Source organism: Heteronotia binoei, chromosome 6, assembly GCF_032191835.1.
Source record: "Heteronotia binoei isolate CCM8104 ecotype False Entrance Well chromosome 6, APGP_CSIRO_Hbin_v1, whole genome shotgun sequence".
Classification (NCBI taxonomy): Eukaryota; Metazoa; Chordata; class Lepidosauria; order Squamata; family Gekkonidae; genus Heteronotia; species Heteronotia binoei.
Genome location: NC_083228.1, coordinates 149,899,915 through 149,919,670, shown reverse-complemented (window position 1 = coordinate 149,919,670; position 19,756 = coordinate 149,899,915). Strand labels below are relative to the sequence as shown.

At 60.0% G+C, this 19,756-nt stretch overlaps 2 protein-coding genes across 4 annotated transcripts in view; both read right to left on the bottom strand.

Moving 5' to 3' along the window:
* Window positions 1–4,665: 4,665 nt before the first annotated feature.
* On the bottom strand, window positions 4,666–6,556 carry HES1 (hes family bHLH transcription factor 1). Its single transcript, XM_060240944.1, is given in 9 exon segments — window positions 4,666–5,112; window positions 5,114–5,371; window positions 5,373–5,468; window positions 5,471–5,514; window positions 5,915–5,963; window positions 5,965–6,003; window positions 6,267–6,362; window positions 6,463–6,522; window positions 6,524–6,556. Coding segments are annotated over 9 exon segments (765 nt in total). The 3' UTR covers window positions 4,666–5,022.
* Window positions 6,557–7,756: 1,200 nt separating this feature from the next.
* The window catches only part of OPA1 (OPA1 mitochondrial dynamin like GTPase), a 196,226-nt gene continuing 184,226 nt past the window's right edge, over window positions 7,757–19,756 (bottom strand). For all 3 annotated transcript variants that reach the window (XM_060242867.1, XM_060242869.1, XM_060242870.1), the window contains one exon: window positions 7,757–7,769. The gene's annotated coding sequence lies outside the window, so the exon portion shown is untranslated. The remainder of the gene's footprint in view (window positions 7,770–19,756) is intronic.

Genomic DNA, 19,756 nt, shown 5'->3' with positions numbered 1-19,756 from the left:
ACTAATTTAGACCCCTTTCAGACCGGGAATAAAACTTCGTTGGTCTTCAAGGTGCCCGACGGGAGTCCAACTTTGTTCTGATGCTTCTGACCAACCTAGCGACCCACCTGGATCTGCCTTTGGAGACGGCGCTGAACTTGATGGCCTGGAAGAACGATGCCCCCCCCCCCCCGCAGCCTCCCTCCCTTTCAAGAGGCGCCTGGGCGGGAGAGAAGGCCCCCGCAGTGTGGCCCCGGAGGAGGCGGGCTTCGAACTTGGCTAAGAGGACGGCTGCTGGGAGGGACAGCCTCTCCTGACCTTCAAAATGCAAGAACAGCAGCAGCAGCAAAAGGATTTCGCCTTCTGTGCAAAGAAACCTTGTCTCTTTTTTTAAAATGAGGAACCAGGCAACCAGACCCTCTCACTCCAGCCCGCCCCCTCCGCATGCAGCCGGTTGGTGACCCTGCGCCACTCCCCGTTCTTCCAGAGGTCTCTCGCCCCCCCCCCCGCCCCACCAGGGGCCTGTTGTGGGGAAAGGAAGGGAAGGCGATTGCGAGCCCTTGGAGACTGCTGAAGGGAGAGAAAAGTGGGGTATGAAAAACCGACTCTGCTTCTGTGTCCGGATACCCCCCCCCCTCCTCCTTATTCATTTCCACCACCAGGAAAGAAAAGTGTTTTTCTGGCCCTCTGCAGGTTGTTCCCCCCCCCGGGCCTTCCTCTCTTGAGCTTTGACTGCCCCCCCCCCCCCGCCCCATGGCTGAGCCGGGAGTGCAGGTGGAGATGTCACGGCCGGCTGGGAGAACAAGAAGCGCCGGGATCCGACCCCCCCTCCCCTCTGGGCCGCGTGTCCTTCTCGGCCTGCTGGCCCTCGCAGCCTCCCCTGGCACCGTCCGGCGGCAGCAGAGGCGCGGAGCGGGAGGAGACTCGTGTGCCGGCGGGCGGAGAGGCCCTTTGGCCCTGGCGGGCTGCCCGGCGCTCCTTTCTCACGACCTCGCCTGCCCCGGCAGCTCAGGGGGGAGCCGCTCATTTCCTGCCCGCCCCCGAGCCCAAGAGCCCTTTGCTGGCGCTGCAGCGCGACGCTCCCGCCGCCTCGGCCGCATCAAAGGCCGCTCCATGTGGAAGCGCTTAGCGCCCCGCTCCTGCTCAGCGCGCACCCCGGGGAGGGCGGCGGCGGGGGCGGGGGGGGACGCTAATTGGCCTCGGCCACGACCGCAGCCGGCGTTGCAGTTGCTCCAGGCTCCCCTGCCATTCGGCCCTCCTGGCTCCGCGGGGACCGCGCATACAGCCCCGCACCGCCCCCCCCCCCCCGCCGCCCGCGGAGCCTGCCCTTCCCTCTGAAGACCCGCAGCGGGCCAGCCCCGCGCCTCTGCAACTAGCAGGGCGGGAGGGAGAGCCACGGAGGCGGCCGCCACTAGCACCCCTCTGCTGGGGAGGCGAAGCGGGCCCACTTGGACCAGCGACAAGACCGTCTCATCCCCCAATTGGGCCAAGTAGGCACTGGCCCTACGGGCCCCGCGCCTTTAGAGGCCCTGGCTGGCTCCCCCCCCCCCTCCTCGCAGGCCCTCCCAGCCTGCCCGTGCAGCCAGCAACAGAGGCCGCGCTTTGCCCGACTCTCCTGGTGCAAGCTGGTGTCGCCAAGTTTGCCTCTCTCTCTGCCTCTCCCCCACAGGGGCTTTTAAGAGGGGCCTGCAGGCTGCAGTGGGGTGTTGCTCAGACTCCCGCAGGATTTAGACCGCTTGGGGGGGCTCCACAGGGTTTAATCCGGCACCGCCCCCCACTCCTCACTCAGCGCCAGGCCTTTCACCCCGGGGATTTCTCAGCAGAAGGTTTCGCGATGGCCGCAGAGAGACAGCTCCTCGGAAAGGCGCTTGAAGAGCTTCTCTCGGCTCCAGGACAGGTGCCCGTGCGCGGTGTGTGTGTGTGGGGGGGGTAGCAAGGGGCAGCCCCGCCTCCCACGGAACTCTCAATGGAAGGGCGGGGGGGGGGGGGGGCAACAGAAGGGCCCCGGGGCCAGGTGGGCAGCAGGGGGCGCTCCGCTCTTGCCCCCTGGTTGGGAAGCCGGACGGCAGCCTGACAGGCGCAAGGTGAGGGGGGAGTCCCCCCCTCCGCCTGCCCCCTCGGGTGTGGGGAGGATTCCCAAGCCAGGGCTTGCTCGGGGGCGGGAGGGCGGGAGGGCCAGGAGGTGTCAGAAACCATGGCCAAGAGTCCCTCCGCAGCCAGTCGCGGGGGGGGGCTCTGCATGCCCCCCCCCCCAGCATTCCTTTCCGCAGCAGCACCTGAATGCGGTCGGCCACCTGGTCGTCTGGAATCCGGCAGGCCTTGGGGGGGATTTGCCAGGAATTCCCGGCAGCCCCGGCACTGTGGGGCCTGTCTGTGCCCAGCGAGGGGGGAGGGCGGGGGGGGGCCCTCCGGGACTGAAACCTGAGGGCGGCGGCGGCCCTTTAATCGAGCTGTCCCATCTCGCCCGCCTGCTCCCTTCACCTCCACATGTTTTCTGCATTAGGGCAAAGGAAGCTGCTGCCGGCCCCCTCCGCCCCCGCCAGATGTGCCGAGTGTTTAAATCATCACAGCGCAGGCGGGGGGGGGGGGGGGTGGGTTGGCTGCAAAGGAGGCAGAACAGTCAGGGAGCTCAGCACTGCGGGGCGGGGCGAGAGAGACAAAGCTGCTTTTAAAAGACGGAGCAAGTAAAGGCCCTGTCAAAAGGGGGGGGGGGTGCGCTCCACACTATTCCAAAGGCAGAACAAAGTTCGATTTCCGGGGGCACCTTCCAGATCAACCGAGTTTTGTTCAAGGGACAAGCCTTTGAGAGCACGCATGCGCAGGTACAACGAACGCTTCTACCCAGAATAAACTTCGTTGGGTCTTAAAGGTCCCTGAGCGCTCTCCAACTTTGACCCCGCTGCTCCAGACCAACAGCACAGGCCGCCTGACAGCCGCGCTGGAGGCCGATGTTTCTGGAGCCCACTTGCAGGCCGGTTTCAGCTCCTGCGCCAACAAGACGGCTGGAAGCACTGCGCGTGCAGCCGCCCCTCCCCACTTTGTGTCCACATCATGCTGTCTTGGAATACCATGCTCTTGTCTCCTTCTCCCCCCCCTCCATATTTATGAGATCTGTCCCCCCAACCCCGCATCATGTTTGCTGGTGGGGGACAGGTCTGCTCTACCCACAGAAGAAAGAAGTCGCTCAGTCAGACCAGAGCATAAGAACATAAGAGAAGCCCTGCTGGATCAGGCCCAGTGGCCCATCAGCCCAACACTCTGTGTCACATAAGAACATAAGAGAAGCCCTGTTGGATCAGGCCAGTGGCCCCATCCAGTCCAACACTCTGTGTCACTCAGGGGGCCATCAGGAGATCCACCAGTGGGGCCAGGACACTAGAAGCCCTCCCACTGTGCCCCCCCCCCCAACCCCCCCAAGAATACAGAGCATCACTGCTCCAGACGTAAGAACATAAGAGAAGCCCTGTTGGATCAGGCCAATGGCCCCTCCAGTCCAACATTCTGTGTCACATAAGAACATAAGAGAAGCCATGTTGGATCAGGCCACTGGCCCATCCAGTCCAACACTCTGGGTCACACAGTGGCCAAAAAAACCAGGTGCCATCATCAGGAGGTCCACCAGTGGGGGCCAGAACTCCGGAAGCCCTTACCCAAGCACCAAGAATCCAGAGCATCACTGCCCCAGACAGAGAGTTGCAACAACACTCTGTGGCTAATAGCCCCTGATGGACCTCTGCTCCAGATGTTGACCCCAAAGAGCAAAAGGACACAAGCAGAACTGCGCTTGGCTGTGGCAGGTGAGGGAGGAAGAGTCAGCTGCAGGCAGCCCCCTTAATCCTTGATGGGGGTCTTTGGGGGAAGGGGCTGAGGGGGAAGGAGCCTGCTTCATACCTGGCCTCTCCAGCTGCAAGGACCAGGCAGGAAGAAGATAGGAGAGACCCCCCCCCTCCCTCTGCTCAACACCCCAGAGAGCAGCTGCCAGCCTGAGCAGACAAGACTGTTCTCTAAAAGACAGCTTCCTGGGGGTGGGGGCATGTGTTTGGGAGAGGTGGGGGTCTCCTAGCCTTCAGCTACAAAACCGGGGAAGCGGTGTGTGTGTGTGGGGGGTCCTGTTCCCTTCAGTTCCCTCCTTTCCTGGCCTTGGCTCCTGAGAGTGAGCTCCTCCCCCCTTCTGGTTTCCCACTCAAAGGGGCTGGCTCTTCTTGCAAGCTCTGGAGAAGGAAAGGCTCACTGAGGCCAGCGGTGCCCAAGCAGCCAGTCCCCCCTCTCCCCCACCCCCGTGTTCAGCCGCAGCCCTCTCAAGGTGACGTTGGCACCACACATCTGCAGCAAACGCAAGCCTGGCAAAGACCCCCAAGCAGGCACCCTTCGGGGGGGGGGGGGCAGCCAGAAGCAGGAGCTCCTCCCCTGCAAAGGACTGCTGTGGCTCTCCCGAGATCCAGTTCCCCCGGAAGCTGCTGGGCCGTCTTGTGGAACAAGGAAGAAGGCCCTCTCCTCTCCTCTTGATCTCTGCCTGCAGCGCGGGGAGGGGGGGGGGGTCTCCCGCTCTGAGCACCCAAGGGCGACTCAAGGGCCCGGCCAAAGAACTGCAGGCCACAAGACAATGGTGCTGGGGGGGGGAGGGGGGCGCACCGAGGACAAAGACGGCGGGGGAGTCAGGCGAGCCCTGCAAATCACAGCCACACATGATGTGAAATGTCTTTTATTTTTGTCAAACAGCTTCCAAAAACGGAAGGGATTTTCCTTTTTTTTTTTTATAAACCGATCTTTGGCATCACTTAAAAAAGGGGGGGGCAGTCACACCAGACAAGGGGAAAGGACCTGGAGACATCCCACTATCTCACCCCCCCCCCACACACAGTCTGGGGAGAGAGGGCATCAAAGTGGGGGGGGGATTCTTGCAAAGGAACAAGAGAAGGCACAATCCAGTCCAAACAGGAAATATGTACAGCTCAGGAGCAAAGAGACCCCCGCTCCCTCCCTCCCCTCCCCGCCTTGGGGGGAGCCACTGGGAGGGCCAGTCCACACCGGGGCAGGCGTCTCTCACCAGGGCCTCCACACCGAGTCTGCCGGGAGGGAGGGGGCGCCGGCTGCAGGCACACCCGAGGCCAGGCTCCCACTGGCGTAGAGCGGGGACGACTGCCCCACCGTGGGGCGCAAACGAGGCGTTCGGGATGAGGAAAGCAAACTGCCCGTCGGCAGCCGGCACCAGCTGGAAGCCTCCGTAGACCTTGGCTCCTTCCCCGACAGAGCCGCCCAGCTTGCAGGGCACCACGTTGCCGGCAGGGGGCGCCGCTGCAGCAGAGGATCCTGCCCCAAGGGCGGCCCGAAGGAGAGCCCCGCGGCCGGGGGGGCGGCGTAGTTACGTGGCGTTGATCTGGCCCATGCAGGTGGGCCAGGTGGCCCAGGAGGCGGGTGCGCACGTCGGTGTTCACCCCCTCGCAGGTGGACAGGAAGCGGGTCACCTCCGCCATGCACTCGTTGAAGCCCAGCCCCGGTACTTGCCCAGCACGGAAGGGTCCGTATTCAGAGCAGCTGCGGGGGGGGGGGGGGGGGGGGCGGGGGAGAGCAGTCAGAAGGGGGGCCCCGAACTGCCTCCCCGGAGCCCTCCCACCAGGGCCTGCAAACGCCCCCTCTTTGGCCCCCGTCTGCAGGCAGCCCGCCCCACCCACCCCCCCGCGCCCGGGGTGGGTCCCCAGCAAGCGGGCGAGGCAGAGGAAGGGGGCCTGCGGTGAGGCTTTCCGGGAGCTGCGGCGCTCAAGCCTTCAGGCGGCCGTGGGAAAGGAGGCCGCGCCAAGCCCGGGAAGGGCGCCTTGAAGAGCGTTCCAAACCGCAGGCGGAAGCCTGGCAAAGCTCCCGCTCCACCCTCCCTCCCCCCCCCCGGCCCCGGAGGGAGCGCGCCTGCCCGCCCGCCCGCCCGAGCCCGCGGGCTCACCCGTCATCTGGGCGCGCTGCAAGTTCCGCAAGTGCTTGACCGTCATCTCCCAGAATGTCCGCCTTCTCCAGCTTCGAGTGCCGCGAGCTCTGCCAGGCAAAGGCGGGGGGGGGGGGGGGGGTGAGGAGCTGTCTGGGCAGCAGTGGCAGCAGGCCCCCCTCCCCTCCCCTCCCCTCCCGCCCCCCTCCTCCAAAAACGAAGGCCCGGAGCCCCACTCACGACTCCGGTTGCCAGTCTCCAGGTGGGGCCTGGAGATGACCAGGCCTTTGAATCGAACTCCAGGGAAGAGCGACCAGGGAGCCCCTCCGCTGCCCCCTCCTCCCCCCCGCCGGGAGATGGCAAGGCGACTCACATCCTTCTTGAGGGCGTCCAGAATGAGGGTCTTGAGCTGGCCCAGGCTCTCGTTGATGCGCGCCCGCCGCCGCTTCTCCATGATGGGCTTGGACGACTGCGAGAGGGGGAGAAGACGGGGCGAGGAAGGGGGGCGGTGAGCCGCGGCGGGCGGTGCAGTCGAGGGGCGGAGGGGGAGAGGAAGCGCCCCCCCTTACCTTGCGGTGGTCCGAGGCGGTGCGCGGCTTGTCGGGCGTGGCGTGCAAGCTGGCCGGGGTGGGCGGCCACAGGCGACGACGAGCTCTTCTCCATCAGTCGGCGGGCATCGTGGCCGGGCCGGGGGCGACGGCGGCGGGGGGGGGGCTGCCCGGTGCCTGCCCCGCGCGGGAGGGAGGGAGGGGGGAAGCGCCGAACCCGCCACCGGCCTCCCCGCAAGAGCAGCAGCAGCCGCGCGCTGCCTGGCTGCCGGCCTTGGCGCTGCTCCGGGGGCGGGCGGGCTGGAGAGCTGGCGCAGGTAGGCGCTCCCGCTCCGCCCGGCCGCCTCCCCGCCCGGCGGCCGCTATTTATAGGCTGCGCTGCACGCGAACGGCTCGTGTGAAACTTCCCAAACTTTCTTTCCCACAGTGACTTTCAGCCAATGGGAGCGGGAGGCACGCGGCCCCGCTCGTGGACGGCGCCCACCCATTGGCCGCCCGCAGCAACCGCCCGCCGGCCAATGGCGCACGCCCCGGGCCCCCCGGCGAGGGAGGCCGCCCTGTCAATCAAGGGCCCGCTTTAACCCTCGCGACGCCGCCCAGGCCCCGCCCGCCCCCGCCCCCCCCCCGCGCAGGGAGGCGCCGCCTTGGCCACGGGAGGGGGAACTGCCCGCCACGCGCAGGGGCCGCGGGGAGGGCGGGAGGGAGGGCGGGAGAGAGAGCTTGCCTGCCTGCCTGCCTCTGCCCCCCTCCCCGCGCCGGCTGAGCTGGCTGCGCGGGAGGGCGCCCCGTCGGAGCACGTGCCGGGAGAGGGTGGCTGGCTGCAGGCGGGGAGAGGAGCCGGGCGAGAGGCGGGCAGGCGGCCGGGTAGTGCGCCGCTGCGCTGGATCCGGCTCCGAGGGAAGCCCGGCGGGCGGCTGCAGCTGTTGCGGCCGCCCCGGAGCCTGGGAAAACCCCGCCTTCGCCTGGGAGGGAGAGCGGCCGGCCGGCCTTGCAGACGGAGGCTGGTGAGAAGCCTCGGCGGTGGTCGCAGAAGCGCCTCCCCTCGCCTAAGACGGGCTTGCGCGGCTCCAGAGAAGGCGATGCTCTTGCGCGCCCCGCGGCTGCGCTTCTGGCCCCCTGCGCCCCCGGCCCCCCCTCGCCTGGCGCCTGGGCTCCGGCCCGGCTTCCACCCCCCATCTGGCAGCGGGAGCCCAGGGGGAGGCGGGGGAGCGGAAACCAGGCCGGAGATCGCCGGCGTCCCTCAACCCCGCGGCGTTCGGTGGTGCTCCGGAGACTGCGGGGAGACCTCCGGGCATGGGGGGCCACCACTTCCCCTCCCCGCAGGAGGTCTAAGGGACAGGAGTGGCGTGGCGGGGCTCACGGGGAGGCCGGGCCCACCCGACTGACTGGCAGCGCTTTTCCGGTGCGCCTGGCCCAGGCTGGCCTTTCCCCTCCGTCCCCCGCCCCTGAGTCTGGCCTCACTCCCGCCTAGACAGGCCCCGGCCGCTGCTGGCCCTTCTCTGGAGCAGGAGTTTGGTTCCGAGGAGGGATGGGGGTTCCCCCCCCCAGTGGCCCCCTTTGGGCTTCCTGCCGCCTCTCCAGAGGGCCCTGCCTGACCTCTGCATGAGAAGGGGGAACAGCTTGGATTTCTGGTGCTGGAATGAGGCAGCCCCCCCCTCCATGCTCCCCCCCATCTCTTCTCTCCCGCCCCTCCTGCCTGGCAGAGCATTTGACTGCAGCTAGCACCCAGGCAGGAGACCCACCCACGTGTTGAGCCAGTCTGCTGTGGTGGTTAAGTGGTGGCCTCTTTCTCTGGGAGAACCGGGTTGGATTCCCCTCTTCCCCACTTGCAACTGCTGGAATGGCCTTGGGTCAGCCTGAGCTCTCTTATCTGGGAGAACCGGGTTGGATTTCCCTCTTCCCCACTTGCAACTGCTGGAATGGCCTTGGGTCAGCCTGAGCTCTCTTATCTGGGAGAACCGGGTTGGATTCCCCTCTTCCCCACTTGCAAACTGCTGGAATGGCCTTGGGTCAGCCTGAGCTCTCTTATCTGGGAGAACCGGGTTGGATTCCCCTCTTCCCCACTTGCAACTGCTGGAATGGCCTTGGATCAGCCAGAGCTCTCTTATCTGGGAGAACCGGGTTGGATTCACCTCTTCCCCACTTGCAACTGCTGGAAATGGCCTTGGTCAGCCTGAGCTCTCTTATCTGGGAGAACCGGGTTGGATTCCCCACTCCTCCACTTGCAACCTGCTGGAATGGCCTTGGGTCAGCCAGAGCTCTCTTCTCTGGGAGAACCGGGTTGGATTCCCCTCTTCTCCACTTGCAACTGCTGGAAGGGCTTGGGTCAGCCAGAGCTCTCTTATCTGGAAGAACCGGGTTGGATTCTCACACTCCTCCACTTGCAGCTGCTGGAAGGGCCTTGGGTCAGCCAGAGCTCTCTTATCTGGGAGAACCGGGTTTGATTCCCCACTCCTCCACTTGCAACTGCTGGAATGGCCTTGGGTCCAAGCCAGAGCTCTCTTATCTGAGAGAACCGGGTTTGATTCCCCCCTCCTCCACTTGCACCTGCTGGAATGGCCTTGGGTCAGCCATAGCTCTGGCAGAGGTTGTCCTTGAAAGGGCAGCTGCTGGGAGAGCCTTCTCAGCCCCACACACCTCACAGGGTGTATGGTGTGGGGGGGAAGGTAAAGGAGATTGTGAGCTGCTCTGAGACGCTGAGATGGGCGGGATATAAAATCCAATGTAATCATCATCATCATCATCATCATCATCATCATCATCATCATCATCATCATCATCTATCATCATCATCATCATCATCATCATCATCATCACATTGGTGCCTAGGCTGAGTCTGGGGCCGCATGGGGAGCTGAGCATGCGCAGAGTGCGCACATCCCTGCAGGAAAAGGGGCTTTCCAGACACTGCAGCCGGGTCAGGGAGCCCTTCCGCAGTGGGGTTTGCTGGAGCCTTTTGCCTGCCTTGGGGCTCTGCCTGGTGGGTGGGGGCAGCTGGAGAGGACGCCCGCTTTGCAGGTGGAGCTCGGGGCCCTGGAGCAGCAGTGGCGGTCCGTGTACCCCTCTCTCTGGCTAAGACAGTGGATGGCCACATCGAGGGCACTTGAGCCAGGCAGGAAAGGCACGTCTGGAAGGGCTGCCGCAGAGAAGGCCCTGTTCCTGGCCCTTGGGTGTGTGTGTGTGTGTGTGTGGCTGAAGAGCTGCTGCGAGGTGGAGATGTGTGGGAGCGCTGGCCTTTCTGCCACAGCCGCATGAGGTTTTGGAGAGCAAACGCAGGCAGTTCAGTTGTGTCCAGGAACAAACCGGGAGTGTTTCCTTGAATGCCGCAGCCGGGGTCCTCTCTCTGCAGGAGACCGGGACTGAGGGGGCAGCAGCGGGGCAATTCGGCACCCTCTTGCATCCGGGAGCCTGGCTGCAGCCGCCCTGCCTTCGGAGCTCTAGGGAGTTGCCAGTCCTCCAGCCCGCCTGTGCCAAAAGTGCCGGCCAGGCTCCTGGGCCCGCGTGGCTCCCTCCCCTTTGTGTGACCCATCCCTGGCTCTGACTGGGGCATTTTCTGGGCGAGCGGGAGGCGGAGGGAAGTGTTTGGCCGGAGGCCTTGGAGGGCTGCCTCCCCCTCCCCCCTCCCCGCCCGCCCGCCCGCCGTGCCTTCGCTTGACTGACTTTCTCACACTCCGTTTCCCACAGTCTGTTCCGCCAGCTTGGGCTGAGTCAGCCTCCTGCCAAGACCGAGAGCGCCGCTCTAATGAAAAGCTCCCTCTCTTGTTCTCCGGCAGAGCCGCCTTGTCCCTCCTCCCCCCGCCTCCTCCTTCCCTACCTGATCCGCACCTGGCTGGGCCCGTCCCACACCTATCACCTGATCTTGCCTTTTCAGAGACCGTGAGAAAAACAAAGTCCAGGAAAGAAGAGACATGTTTGCCTCATCTCCTCCGAGCCAGCCTTCCCAGCCTCACAGCTTGGTGGGGGCACACACGGTCCACGGGGGGGGGGGGGGGGGAGCAGCAAAACAGGGGAGCCATGCCTGGGGGGTGGGGGGGGGCGAGTCCAGCAGGGACAGCCATTCTGCCCTTTGGTGGGTGGGGGGATTGAGCCCTGTGGAGGCCCCTAGGCAGTTGAAATCTTGCCCCCCCCCCTCGCAAATCATCTCAGAGTCAGAGCACCCCCACTGCCCACGGCTCTTGCTGCAAGCCTGCAAGCCCCTCCTCTAAAGCCCCTTCTCCAAAGCTGCGTGGGGGGGGGAGGCAGAGAGAGGCCAGCTTGGCGACAACACCAGCAGCAGCCGCACCAGGCGAGTCAGGCAAAGAGCAGCTCAGTTGCCGGCTGGGCATGGAGCTCCGGAGGGCTGCAAGCAGGAGGGAAAGAGTGTGTGTGTGGGGGAGCCAGCCTGGGGCTCCTAAAGGTGTGTGTGTGTGTGGGGGGGGCTATAGGCCAATGCCTACTTGGCCTAATTGTTAATCCCGCTCTGGGTGGGGGGTGTTCGTTCAAAGACATGCAGCAAGAATGAGGCTTGTGCCTTCTCTCCCCCCCATGGGTTGCTTCTACGTGGAGGGCCAGCAATATTCAGCGCCCAAACCTCGACCTGGCTCTCTTAATCTCCAGGCCCTCTGCCATGTCTTTCTTCCGCAGAAACAAGAGGTGCGGTAACCTAAAATCCCACTTCCATGTGTATTCCGCCACCTCCAAAAAAGGGTAATTAGAGTGTGCATTCGCTGCAACAGGATAGAGCGGTGGCCATTCAAGCTTGCTTTAAGAGGATGACAGTCGGGAAGGCTAGAGAGCTACCGTTGGCCACCCGGGTCTACGCCAGCTCTGCCCCTAGGGAAACTCGGGTTCCAGCCTTCTGGAGGCACAGAATTGGGTGCCCCCATGTGCCTCGGTGATGTTGTCCGTGCAGGGGGGGGGCAGCGCCAGACATTAGCCTTTCCTCGGGCCGGAGAGTCCAGAACCAGCCCTGGCTCCATGCCCAGAAGATAGCAAAAAACTGCTACAGGATCTCTGGTCAGACTGGCCTGGAGAGAAATTGCTGCCTGATCCCAAAGTGCCAATCAGCATATTTCTGGGCATGTAAAAAGGGGCCACAAGAACTAAGCCCTGCTGCAGCCCTCCCTGCCCTCCCTCTTGTCATCTGCCTAAATTCACAGGATCTTCATCACAGTCAGATGGCCATCTAGCCTCCGCTTTAAAACCTCCGAGGAAGGAGAGCCCACCACCTCCCCAGGAGGAAGCCTCTTGCACTGAGGAACCACTCTAAGCTCACAAACACCTCCCCCTAAATTCACAGGATCTTCATTGCTGTCAGATGGCCATCTAGCCTCTGCTTTAAAACCTCCAAGGAAGGAGAGCCACCACCTCCTGAAGAATCATAGAATCCTAGAGTTGGAAGGGACCTCCAGGGTCATCTAGTCCACCCTCCTGCACAATGCAAGAAACTCACAGACCCCTCCCCTTTAAGTCACAGGATCTTCATTGCTGTCAGGTGGCCATCTAGGCTCTGTTTAAAAAACTCCAAGGAAGGAGAGCCCACAACCTTCCAAGGAGGAAGCCTGTTCCACTGAGGAACCGCTCTGACGGTCAGGAATCCTAGAATCCTAGAGTTGGAAGGGACTTCCAGGGTCATCTAGTCTAACTCCCTGCACAATGCAGGAAACTCACAAATACCTCCCCCTAAATTCACAGGATCCTCATTGCTGTCAGATGGCCCTCTAGCCTCTGCTTAAAAACCTCCAAGGAAGGAGAGCCCACCACCTCCCAAGGAGGAAGCCTGTTCCACTGAGGAACTGGGGGGCTTTGGTCTCAGTGTCTTCTGCAGGCATCTGGTGGTCCTCTGTGTGAAAGGCTGCCTGGCTGGCTGAGAAGGTTTGAGTTCCAGCAAGAAAGGCCTACTAGGATGGGTGGCGATAATAGACTAGATGGGCCACACTGGTCAACTCCAGAGCTGGTTTTCCAGTCCCCTTGCCTTTACTGGTCCTTCCACCGGGACAGTGGGAGGGCTGTTTGCTTCTTGTGAGTCAGACAACTTGGTTGAGTTTTCCTTCTAAGGATCAGAGGTGTTCTCTTAAAAAGAAAGTCAAATGGGGCCCAGGAGACCATTCCTGGCTCATTCAGTGGCTTTGGTCCCCCTGGAAGCCACTGGATCATTTAAGGCACATTATTTAGTTTCTGGACATGTGAAACTGCCATGTACTGAAGCAGACCAGCAATCCATCAAGGTCAGTCTTTGGGCTTTTCTGAGCAGGAACGCACAGGAATGCAGTTCTGACTGGCTTGGCAGCAGGGGTGTGTGGCCTAAGCATGCAAATGAGTTCCTGCTGGGCTTTTTCTGTAAAAAAGCTCTATGCAGAACAATGGTGCCATCAGGAGGTGTGGCCTAACATGCAAATGAGTTCCTGCTGGGCTTTTCCTACAAAAAAGCCCTGTGCAAAACAATGGTGATGTTGGAGAGTGTGGCCTAATATGCAAATGAGTTCCTGCTGGGCTTTTTCTTTCAGACTGGCTGTGGCTTTCCAGAGTCTTGAACTGAGGTAGAAAAAGAAGAAGATATTGAATTTATATCCTGGCCTCCACTCCAAAGAGTCTCAGAGCGGCTCACAATCTCCTTTCCCTTCCTCCCCCACTACAGACACCCTGTGAGGTGGGTGGGGCTGAGAGAACTCCCACAGAAACTGCCCTTTCTGGGACAGAGTCTCAGAGTGGCCTACAATCTCCTTTACCTTCCTCCCTCACAACAGACACCCTGTGAGGTGGGTGTGGCTGAGAGGGATCTCACAGCAGCTGCCCTTTCAAGGACAGCCTCTGCCAGAGCTATGGCTGACCCAAGGCCATTCCAGCAGCTGCAAGTGGAGGAGTGGGGAATCAAAACCGGTTCTCCCAGATAAGAGAGCTATGGCTGACCCAAGGCCATCCCAGCAGTCCAAGTGGAGGAGTGGAGAATCAAACCTGGTTTCTCCCAGATAACAGTCTGTGCACTTCACCACTACACCAACCTGGCTCTTTCCCATCACCTCCTACTGCCTGGTCATCTTAACTGGAGATGGTGGGGCTAGAACCTGGGACCTTCTGCATGCCAAACAGATGTCCTACCACAAATCCACAGCCCCACCCCACAACTAGGTAGGGAACACATGAAGCTGCCTTATATTGACTCAGAGCCATGAAAGTCAGTGTTGTCTACTCAGACTGGCAGCAGCTCTCCTGGGTCCCAGGCAGAGAGAGGTCTTTCCCATCACCAGGTCCTCATAATTGGAGATGCCGGGGATTGAACCATCTGCAGGCCAAGCAGAGGCTCTTCCACTGAGCCGCAGTGCCTCCCCAGCAGTGTAGCTGATTAAGGGGGGAAGGTCTGGCCACATTCCACCAGGAGTTGCCAGAAGGCGAATGCTCCATTTCTGCGGCAACCTGGCTGGGAGGCAGGAACTTTTCCCAACTCCTGCTGTGACCATGAAGTTGCCCAAGAGAGTCCCAACTGCACAAAACCTGCTGAGCTGCAGAAAACTCAGTCCAGCTGCAGGGAAACAAACTTGTGGCAGAGAAGAAATTCAATCAGAAGGATTTCCGGCTCAACATGAGGAAGAACTTCCTGACCATTAGAGTGGCTCCTCAGTGGAAGAGGCTTCCTCGGGACGTGGTGGGCTCTCCTTCCTTGGAGGTTTTTCAACAGAGGCTAGATGGCCATCTGACAGTGATGAAGATCCTGTGAATTTAGGGGAAGGGGTTTGTGAGTTTCCTGCATTGTGCAGGGGGTTGGACTAGATGACCCTGGAGGTCCCTTCCAACTCTATGATTCTATGACCATTAGAGCGGTTCCTCAGTGGAACAGGCTTCCTCGGGAGGTGGTGGGCTCTCCTTCCTTGGAGGGTTTCAACAGAGGCTGGATGGCCATCTGACAGCAATGAAGATCCAGTGAATTTAGGGGAAAGGTGTTTGTGAGTTTCCTGCAAGTGTGCAGGGTGTTGGACTAGATGACCCTGGAAGTCCCTTCCAACTCTATGATTCTATTGCCATTAGAGCGGTTCCTCAGTGGAACAGGCTTCCTTGGGAGGTGGTGGGCTCTCCTTCATTGGAGGGTTTTCAACAGAGGCTGGATGGCCATATGACATCAATGAAGATCCTGTGAATTTAGGGGAGGTGTTTGGTGAGTTTCTGCATTGTGCAGGCGGTTGGACTAGATGACCCTGGAGTTCTCTTCCAACTCAGTGGAACAGGTTTCCTCCTCAGGAGGTGGTGGGCTCTCCTTCCTTGGAGGTTTTAAGCAGAGGCTAGATGGCCATCTGACAGCAATGAAGATCCTGTGAATTTAGGGGGAGGGGTTTGTGAGTTTCCTGCATTGTGCAGGGGGGTTGGACTAGATGACCCCTGGGGGTCCCTTCCAACTCTAGGATTCTATAATTTTAAGGGGCCCTTGACCTGGCCCAGAGGGTCTTCTTCTGCCTCCCCAACTTGAGAACTGGGAGGTCTCTGCAGATTATGAGTGGTGGCCAGGCAGGAGAAAGATGCTGAGCTGAGTGCAGATCCCAGCTTCCCCCTTCAATTGTGGACTTGCTGCCTTAAGACAGGTGTGTGCAGGTGCTAGCAGGAAAACCACCTCCCTAGCTCCAGGTAGGACATCCCAGTCAGATCAGCTCCCAAGCTGTACCAAGTGCAGCATCCAGGGGGTTCTCCTTGTCACCCACCCAAGGACCATCTCGTGGCTCTCTGTCTGCACAGGCATCTGCACCAGCCGACCCCCCTCCCCTCCCCGCAGCAATCTCTTCTTGGCTCTGCGCTCCAGCAGCTGCTCTTCAGCTGCCGCAATTGGAGCAACCTGGGCACTTGCTATCTTTATGGGCAGCTGTTTAAAGCCAAGCCTGGCAGAGAGAGCCTGGTGGTGCCAAGGCACCGTGTTGGTGGAGAGGAAAGTACGTGGGAACGAGGGAGACGCTGCAGTCCCAGGGCAATCACAGGGCCACCCCCCTCCCCACGGGGCCTCTGTTACGACGTTCAGAAGGAGGCTTCAGGTGCGCCACACCAGCCCACGCTAGGAAGAGGCCTGCAAGAGCCAGGAGTGCAGCTGGCCAAGGAGCCCTGGGATTGGCCCCTCTTTCCCCAAGGGAGGGAAGTCACGGCAGGGCCTGGTTTTTCATGGGGGAAGCAAGGATCTCAAAAGGCCTTGCTTCCCGCCTCTCACTGTCCGGCACTCCGGCCTTGTGCTGCCACTGTGCAGCTGTGGGGGGGGGGAGTTCCCTGGGTTGGAGCATCTCCCAGGACTTTGGGAGCTCCATTTGGGCCCCAACAATTCATGGTCTGGCTCCTTGAGGAAAGCAAAGGACCTGCTGGCAGAACTGCCCCAAATTCATTCAGCCCCAGCTCTTCTGTAGGAGGACTCACGTCTCCCTGCTGCGCTACTGCTCCAAAGTCAACCCTTAGTGAATATGCCCACCGCTGTGCAGACCGGCTGGCAACTAAGAGAGAGAGAGGAGAGAGAGAGAGAGGGAGAGAGATGAGGGGGAGAGAGAGAGAGAGAGAGAGAGAGAGAGTGTTAGTTGCTGAAGACATTCTGCCCCAGCGGTTGTTGGCACCCCAAACCCAACTGCCACACATCTCTCCCCTGCTCTGTCCCATTCCACCCAGGTCTCTACTTAATTTTGACCTTGCCCTTTTGCATCTTGTGTGCCCAAGGACAATGCAGCTGTGTGCCGGGTTGGGGGGTGCCCCTCTTTCAGTCCACCACTTCCTGTCAAGCTCCAGCAGTGGGCACCTTGGAATAATTCCCTTGCTTTGGCATCTCCTGGTTCACCCACTCATGGGGACATCATGCACATTAGTGCTGTGGGGTTCACACGCTAGCATATCTTCAGCCTGGTGTCGTCATGAAGAATTGGGTTGATTCCCCCCCTCCTTCACATGCAGCCAGCTGGGTGACCTTGGGCCAGAGCAGTTTCTTTCAAGAGCAGTTCTCTCAGAGCTCTCTCAGCCCCACCTACCTTGTCTGGTGTTTGTTGTGAAGAGAGGAAGGGAAGGAGATTGGAAGCTGCTCTGAGACTCCTTCAGGTAGTGACAGGTGGGGTATCAAAGCAACTCTCCTCCTCCTGCCCATAGCATTCTTTCCCCTCCTGCAGGCAGGATGTTTTGGGCCTCAGAAGCTCTATGCACTCTACCACCAGGGGTGGCCAAACTGCGGCTTGGGAGACACATGTGGCTCTCAAAGCCCCCACAGCCCAGCTTGGAGAAGGGATTTGTTGGTGGCTTGGAGTGTGCATTTAAAGTTAAAGTTGCTTGCTTTCCACATTTCCCTCCCCCATCTATTTTCCTCCCTCCCCCCTTCCTTCCTGACGTGCAGCTCTCAAACATCTGACATTTATGTCTTCCAGCTCTCAAACAACTGACGTTTATTCTATGTGGCTCTTACGTTAAACAAGCTTGGCTACCCCTGCTCTATGCAGTTGCTGAAGATGCTGGTGGACCCTTCAGTGCTGTGGCTCAGTGGAAGCGCCTCTGCTTCGTATGCAGAAGGCCCCAGGTTCAAGCCCCAGCATCTCCAGCAGAAATGGCCAGGCAGGCAAGAGGTGAGGTGAAAACCCTCAGCCTGGAAAAGCTGCTGACAGTCTTGAGGGATATCAAAACACTAGAAACACCATACAGATTATTTCAATGAATGCTCAGTAAGGAAGACTGCCCTTGATGGACCAATGGGGGGGGGGGTGTCTCTTTCGGCATAAGGCAAGCTCAACCTGTTCATCCATGTCTTCCCAGGGGAATTAGCCCCGGAGCTCTGTCAGGTACTGTGCTGCAGGTCTCTGGGCCAAATAGGATGAGCCCTTTTTAGGGGAGAAGCGGATCCCCCGGTGCACAGGGCTGCTCTTCCCAGAGTTGGAGGGGGCAAGTTTGCTGGACCTCTTGCTCCTGAGTTTAACCTCTGCCAGTCTCAATGGGTCTCAATGGGTCTGCCAGTCTCAATGGGTCTGTGGGCCATTCTGCATGAGACTGCGGCGGCCTTTGGGCAGCTGGTCACTTGCCCACTCTGGTCCCCAAGAGAGCTGGGGAGACTTTTGCTAACGTTGTTCCATCAACTAGGTCTCCTGCGTGATTGGTTTCTCCTGGGTCTGTGCAGTCTGGCCTCTTCCCACACCCACCCACCCAGGTCTTCAGCTTTCCCTCCATCCCTCCCTGCCTCCCTCCCTGAGGCAGCCTCTGCCTGGGAGACCAGTGGTTCTTTTGAGTGCCAGCTGCCAGGTTGGGCCAAGTTGCCCAGCAGACAGCCCACCAGGGCATGTGAGGGACATACCTCCTTCCTCCCTACATCCCTTCCCTCCCAGGATTTCCTCTTTCCCTCCTCCAGAACCTCAGCTCTCCCTCCTTCCTTCTCTCCTTCCCAGGCACCAACCAACCAGTCTTTCATCTGCCACCAGTTCTCAGCGATTGTCTCTCCTTGCATCGTTTTTACCCACCACGTTTCTGTACAACAGAGACCCTGGGCAGTTGGCATCCTTCTCCTCTCCTCTGTTTCACTCTCTCAGCACCCTGTGAGGCAGGCGAGGCTGAGGATGTGGAACTGGCCCAAGTTCACCCAGGGTCTCCTAGAATCATAGAAACCTAGAGTTGGAAGGGACCTCTAGGGTCGTTTTAGTCCCAACCCCCTGCACAATGCAGGAAACTCACAAATAACTCCCCTAAATTCACAGGATCTTCATTGCTGTCAGATGGCCATCTAGCCTCTGATGAAAAACCTCCAAGGAAGGAGAGAGCCCACCATCTCCCAAGGAGGAAGCCTGTTCCACTGAGAAACCCGCTCTAACGGTCAGGAAGTTCTTCGTAATGTTAAGCCGGAAACTCTTTTGATTTCCTCCTGGATCCTAGTGTGGAACTCTGAACTTCCTACACCACACTGGCTTTCAGAGGGTGGCTGCCTGTTGGGCCTGGGCAAGTCATGTAAGTTGCATGGTATGAAGTTGCTTGGTGGCTGCTGGTGAGTGGCCTGGCCCCAATGAGACACCCTCAAATGCTAGAACTGAGAAGCAAAGCCAATGGCTCACTTTTGCATTCAGCAACCTTTGAACTGAGATGACTGTAAAAGGGGGGGGGGTTTCTTTGTGGCCACTGGCATCCGTGGAGACTCCATGTTCAGAGGCAACCAACCTCAGAATGCTTGTGACAGGAGGCCAGATCAGGGGAAAGCTCTATAGAAGAACATAAGAGAAGCCCTGTTGGATCAGGCCAATGGCCCATCCAGTCCAACACTCTGTGTCACATAAGAACAGAAGAGAAGTCCTGTTGGATCAGGCCAATGCCCCTTCCAGTCCAACACTCTGTGACACATAAGAACATAAGAGAAGCCCTGTTGGATCAGGCCAATGGCCCCTCCAGCCCAACACTCTGTGACACATAAGAACATAAGAGAAGCCCTGTTGGATCCGGCCAATGGCCCATCCAGTCCAACACTCTGTGTCACATAAGAACAGAAGAGAAGCCCTGTTGGATCAGGCCAATGGCCCCATCCAGCTCCAACACTCTGTGTCACATAAGAACATAAGAGAAGCCCTGTTGGATCGGCCAATGGCCCCTCCGGCCCAACACTCTGTGTCACATAAGAACATAAGAGAAGCCCTGTTGGATCAGGCCAATGGCCCCTCCAGCCCAACACTCTGTGTCACATAAGAACATAAGAGAAGCCCTGTTGGATCAGGCCAATGGCCCCTCCGGCCCAACACTCTGTGACACATAAGAACATAAGAGAAGCCCTGTTGGATCAGGCCAATGGCCCATCCAGTCCAACACTCTGTGTCACATAAGAACATAAGAGAAGCCCTGTTGGATCAGGCCAATGGCCCCTCCAGCCCAACACTCTGTGACACATAAGAACATAAGAGAAGCCCTGTTGGATCAGGCCAATGGCCCATCCAGTCCAACACTCTGTGTCACATAAGAACAGAAGAGAAGCCCTGTTGGATCAGGCCAATGGCCCCTCCAGCCCAACACTCTTTTGTCACATAAGAACAGAAGAGAAGCCCTGTTGGATCAGGCCAATGGCCCCTCCAGCCCAACACCCTGTGACACATAAGAACATAAGAGAAGCCCTGTTGGATCAGGCCAATGGCCCATCCAGTCCAACACTCTGTGTCACATAAGAACATAAGAGAAGCCCTGTTGGATCAGCCAATGGCCCCATCCAGTCCAACACTCTGTGTCACATAAGAACATAAGAGAAGCCCTGTTGGATCAGGCCAATGGCCCCTCCGGCCCAACACTCTGTGACACATAAGAACATAAGAGAAGCCCCTGTTGGATCAGGCCAATGGCCCATCTAGTCCAACACTCTGTGTCACATAAGAACATAAGAGAAGAG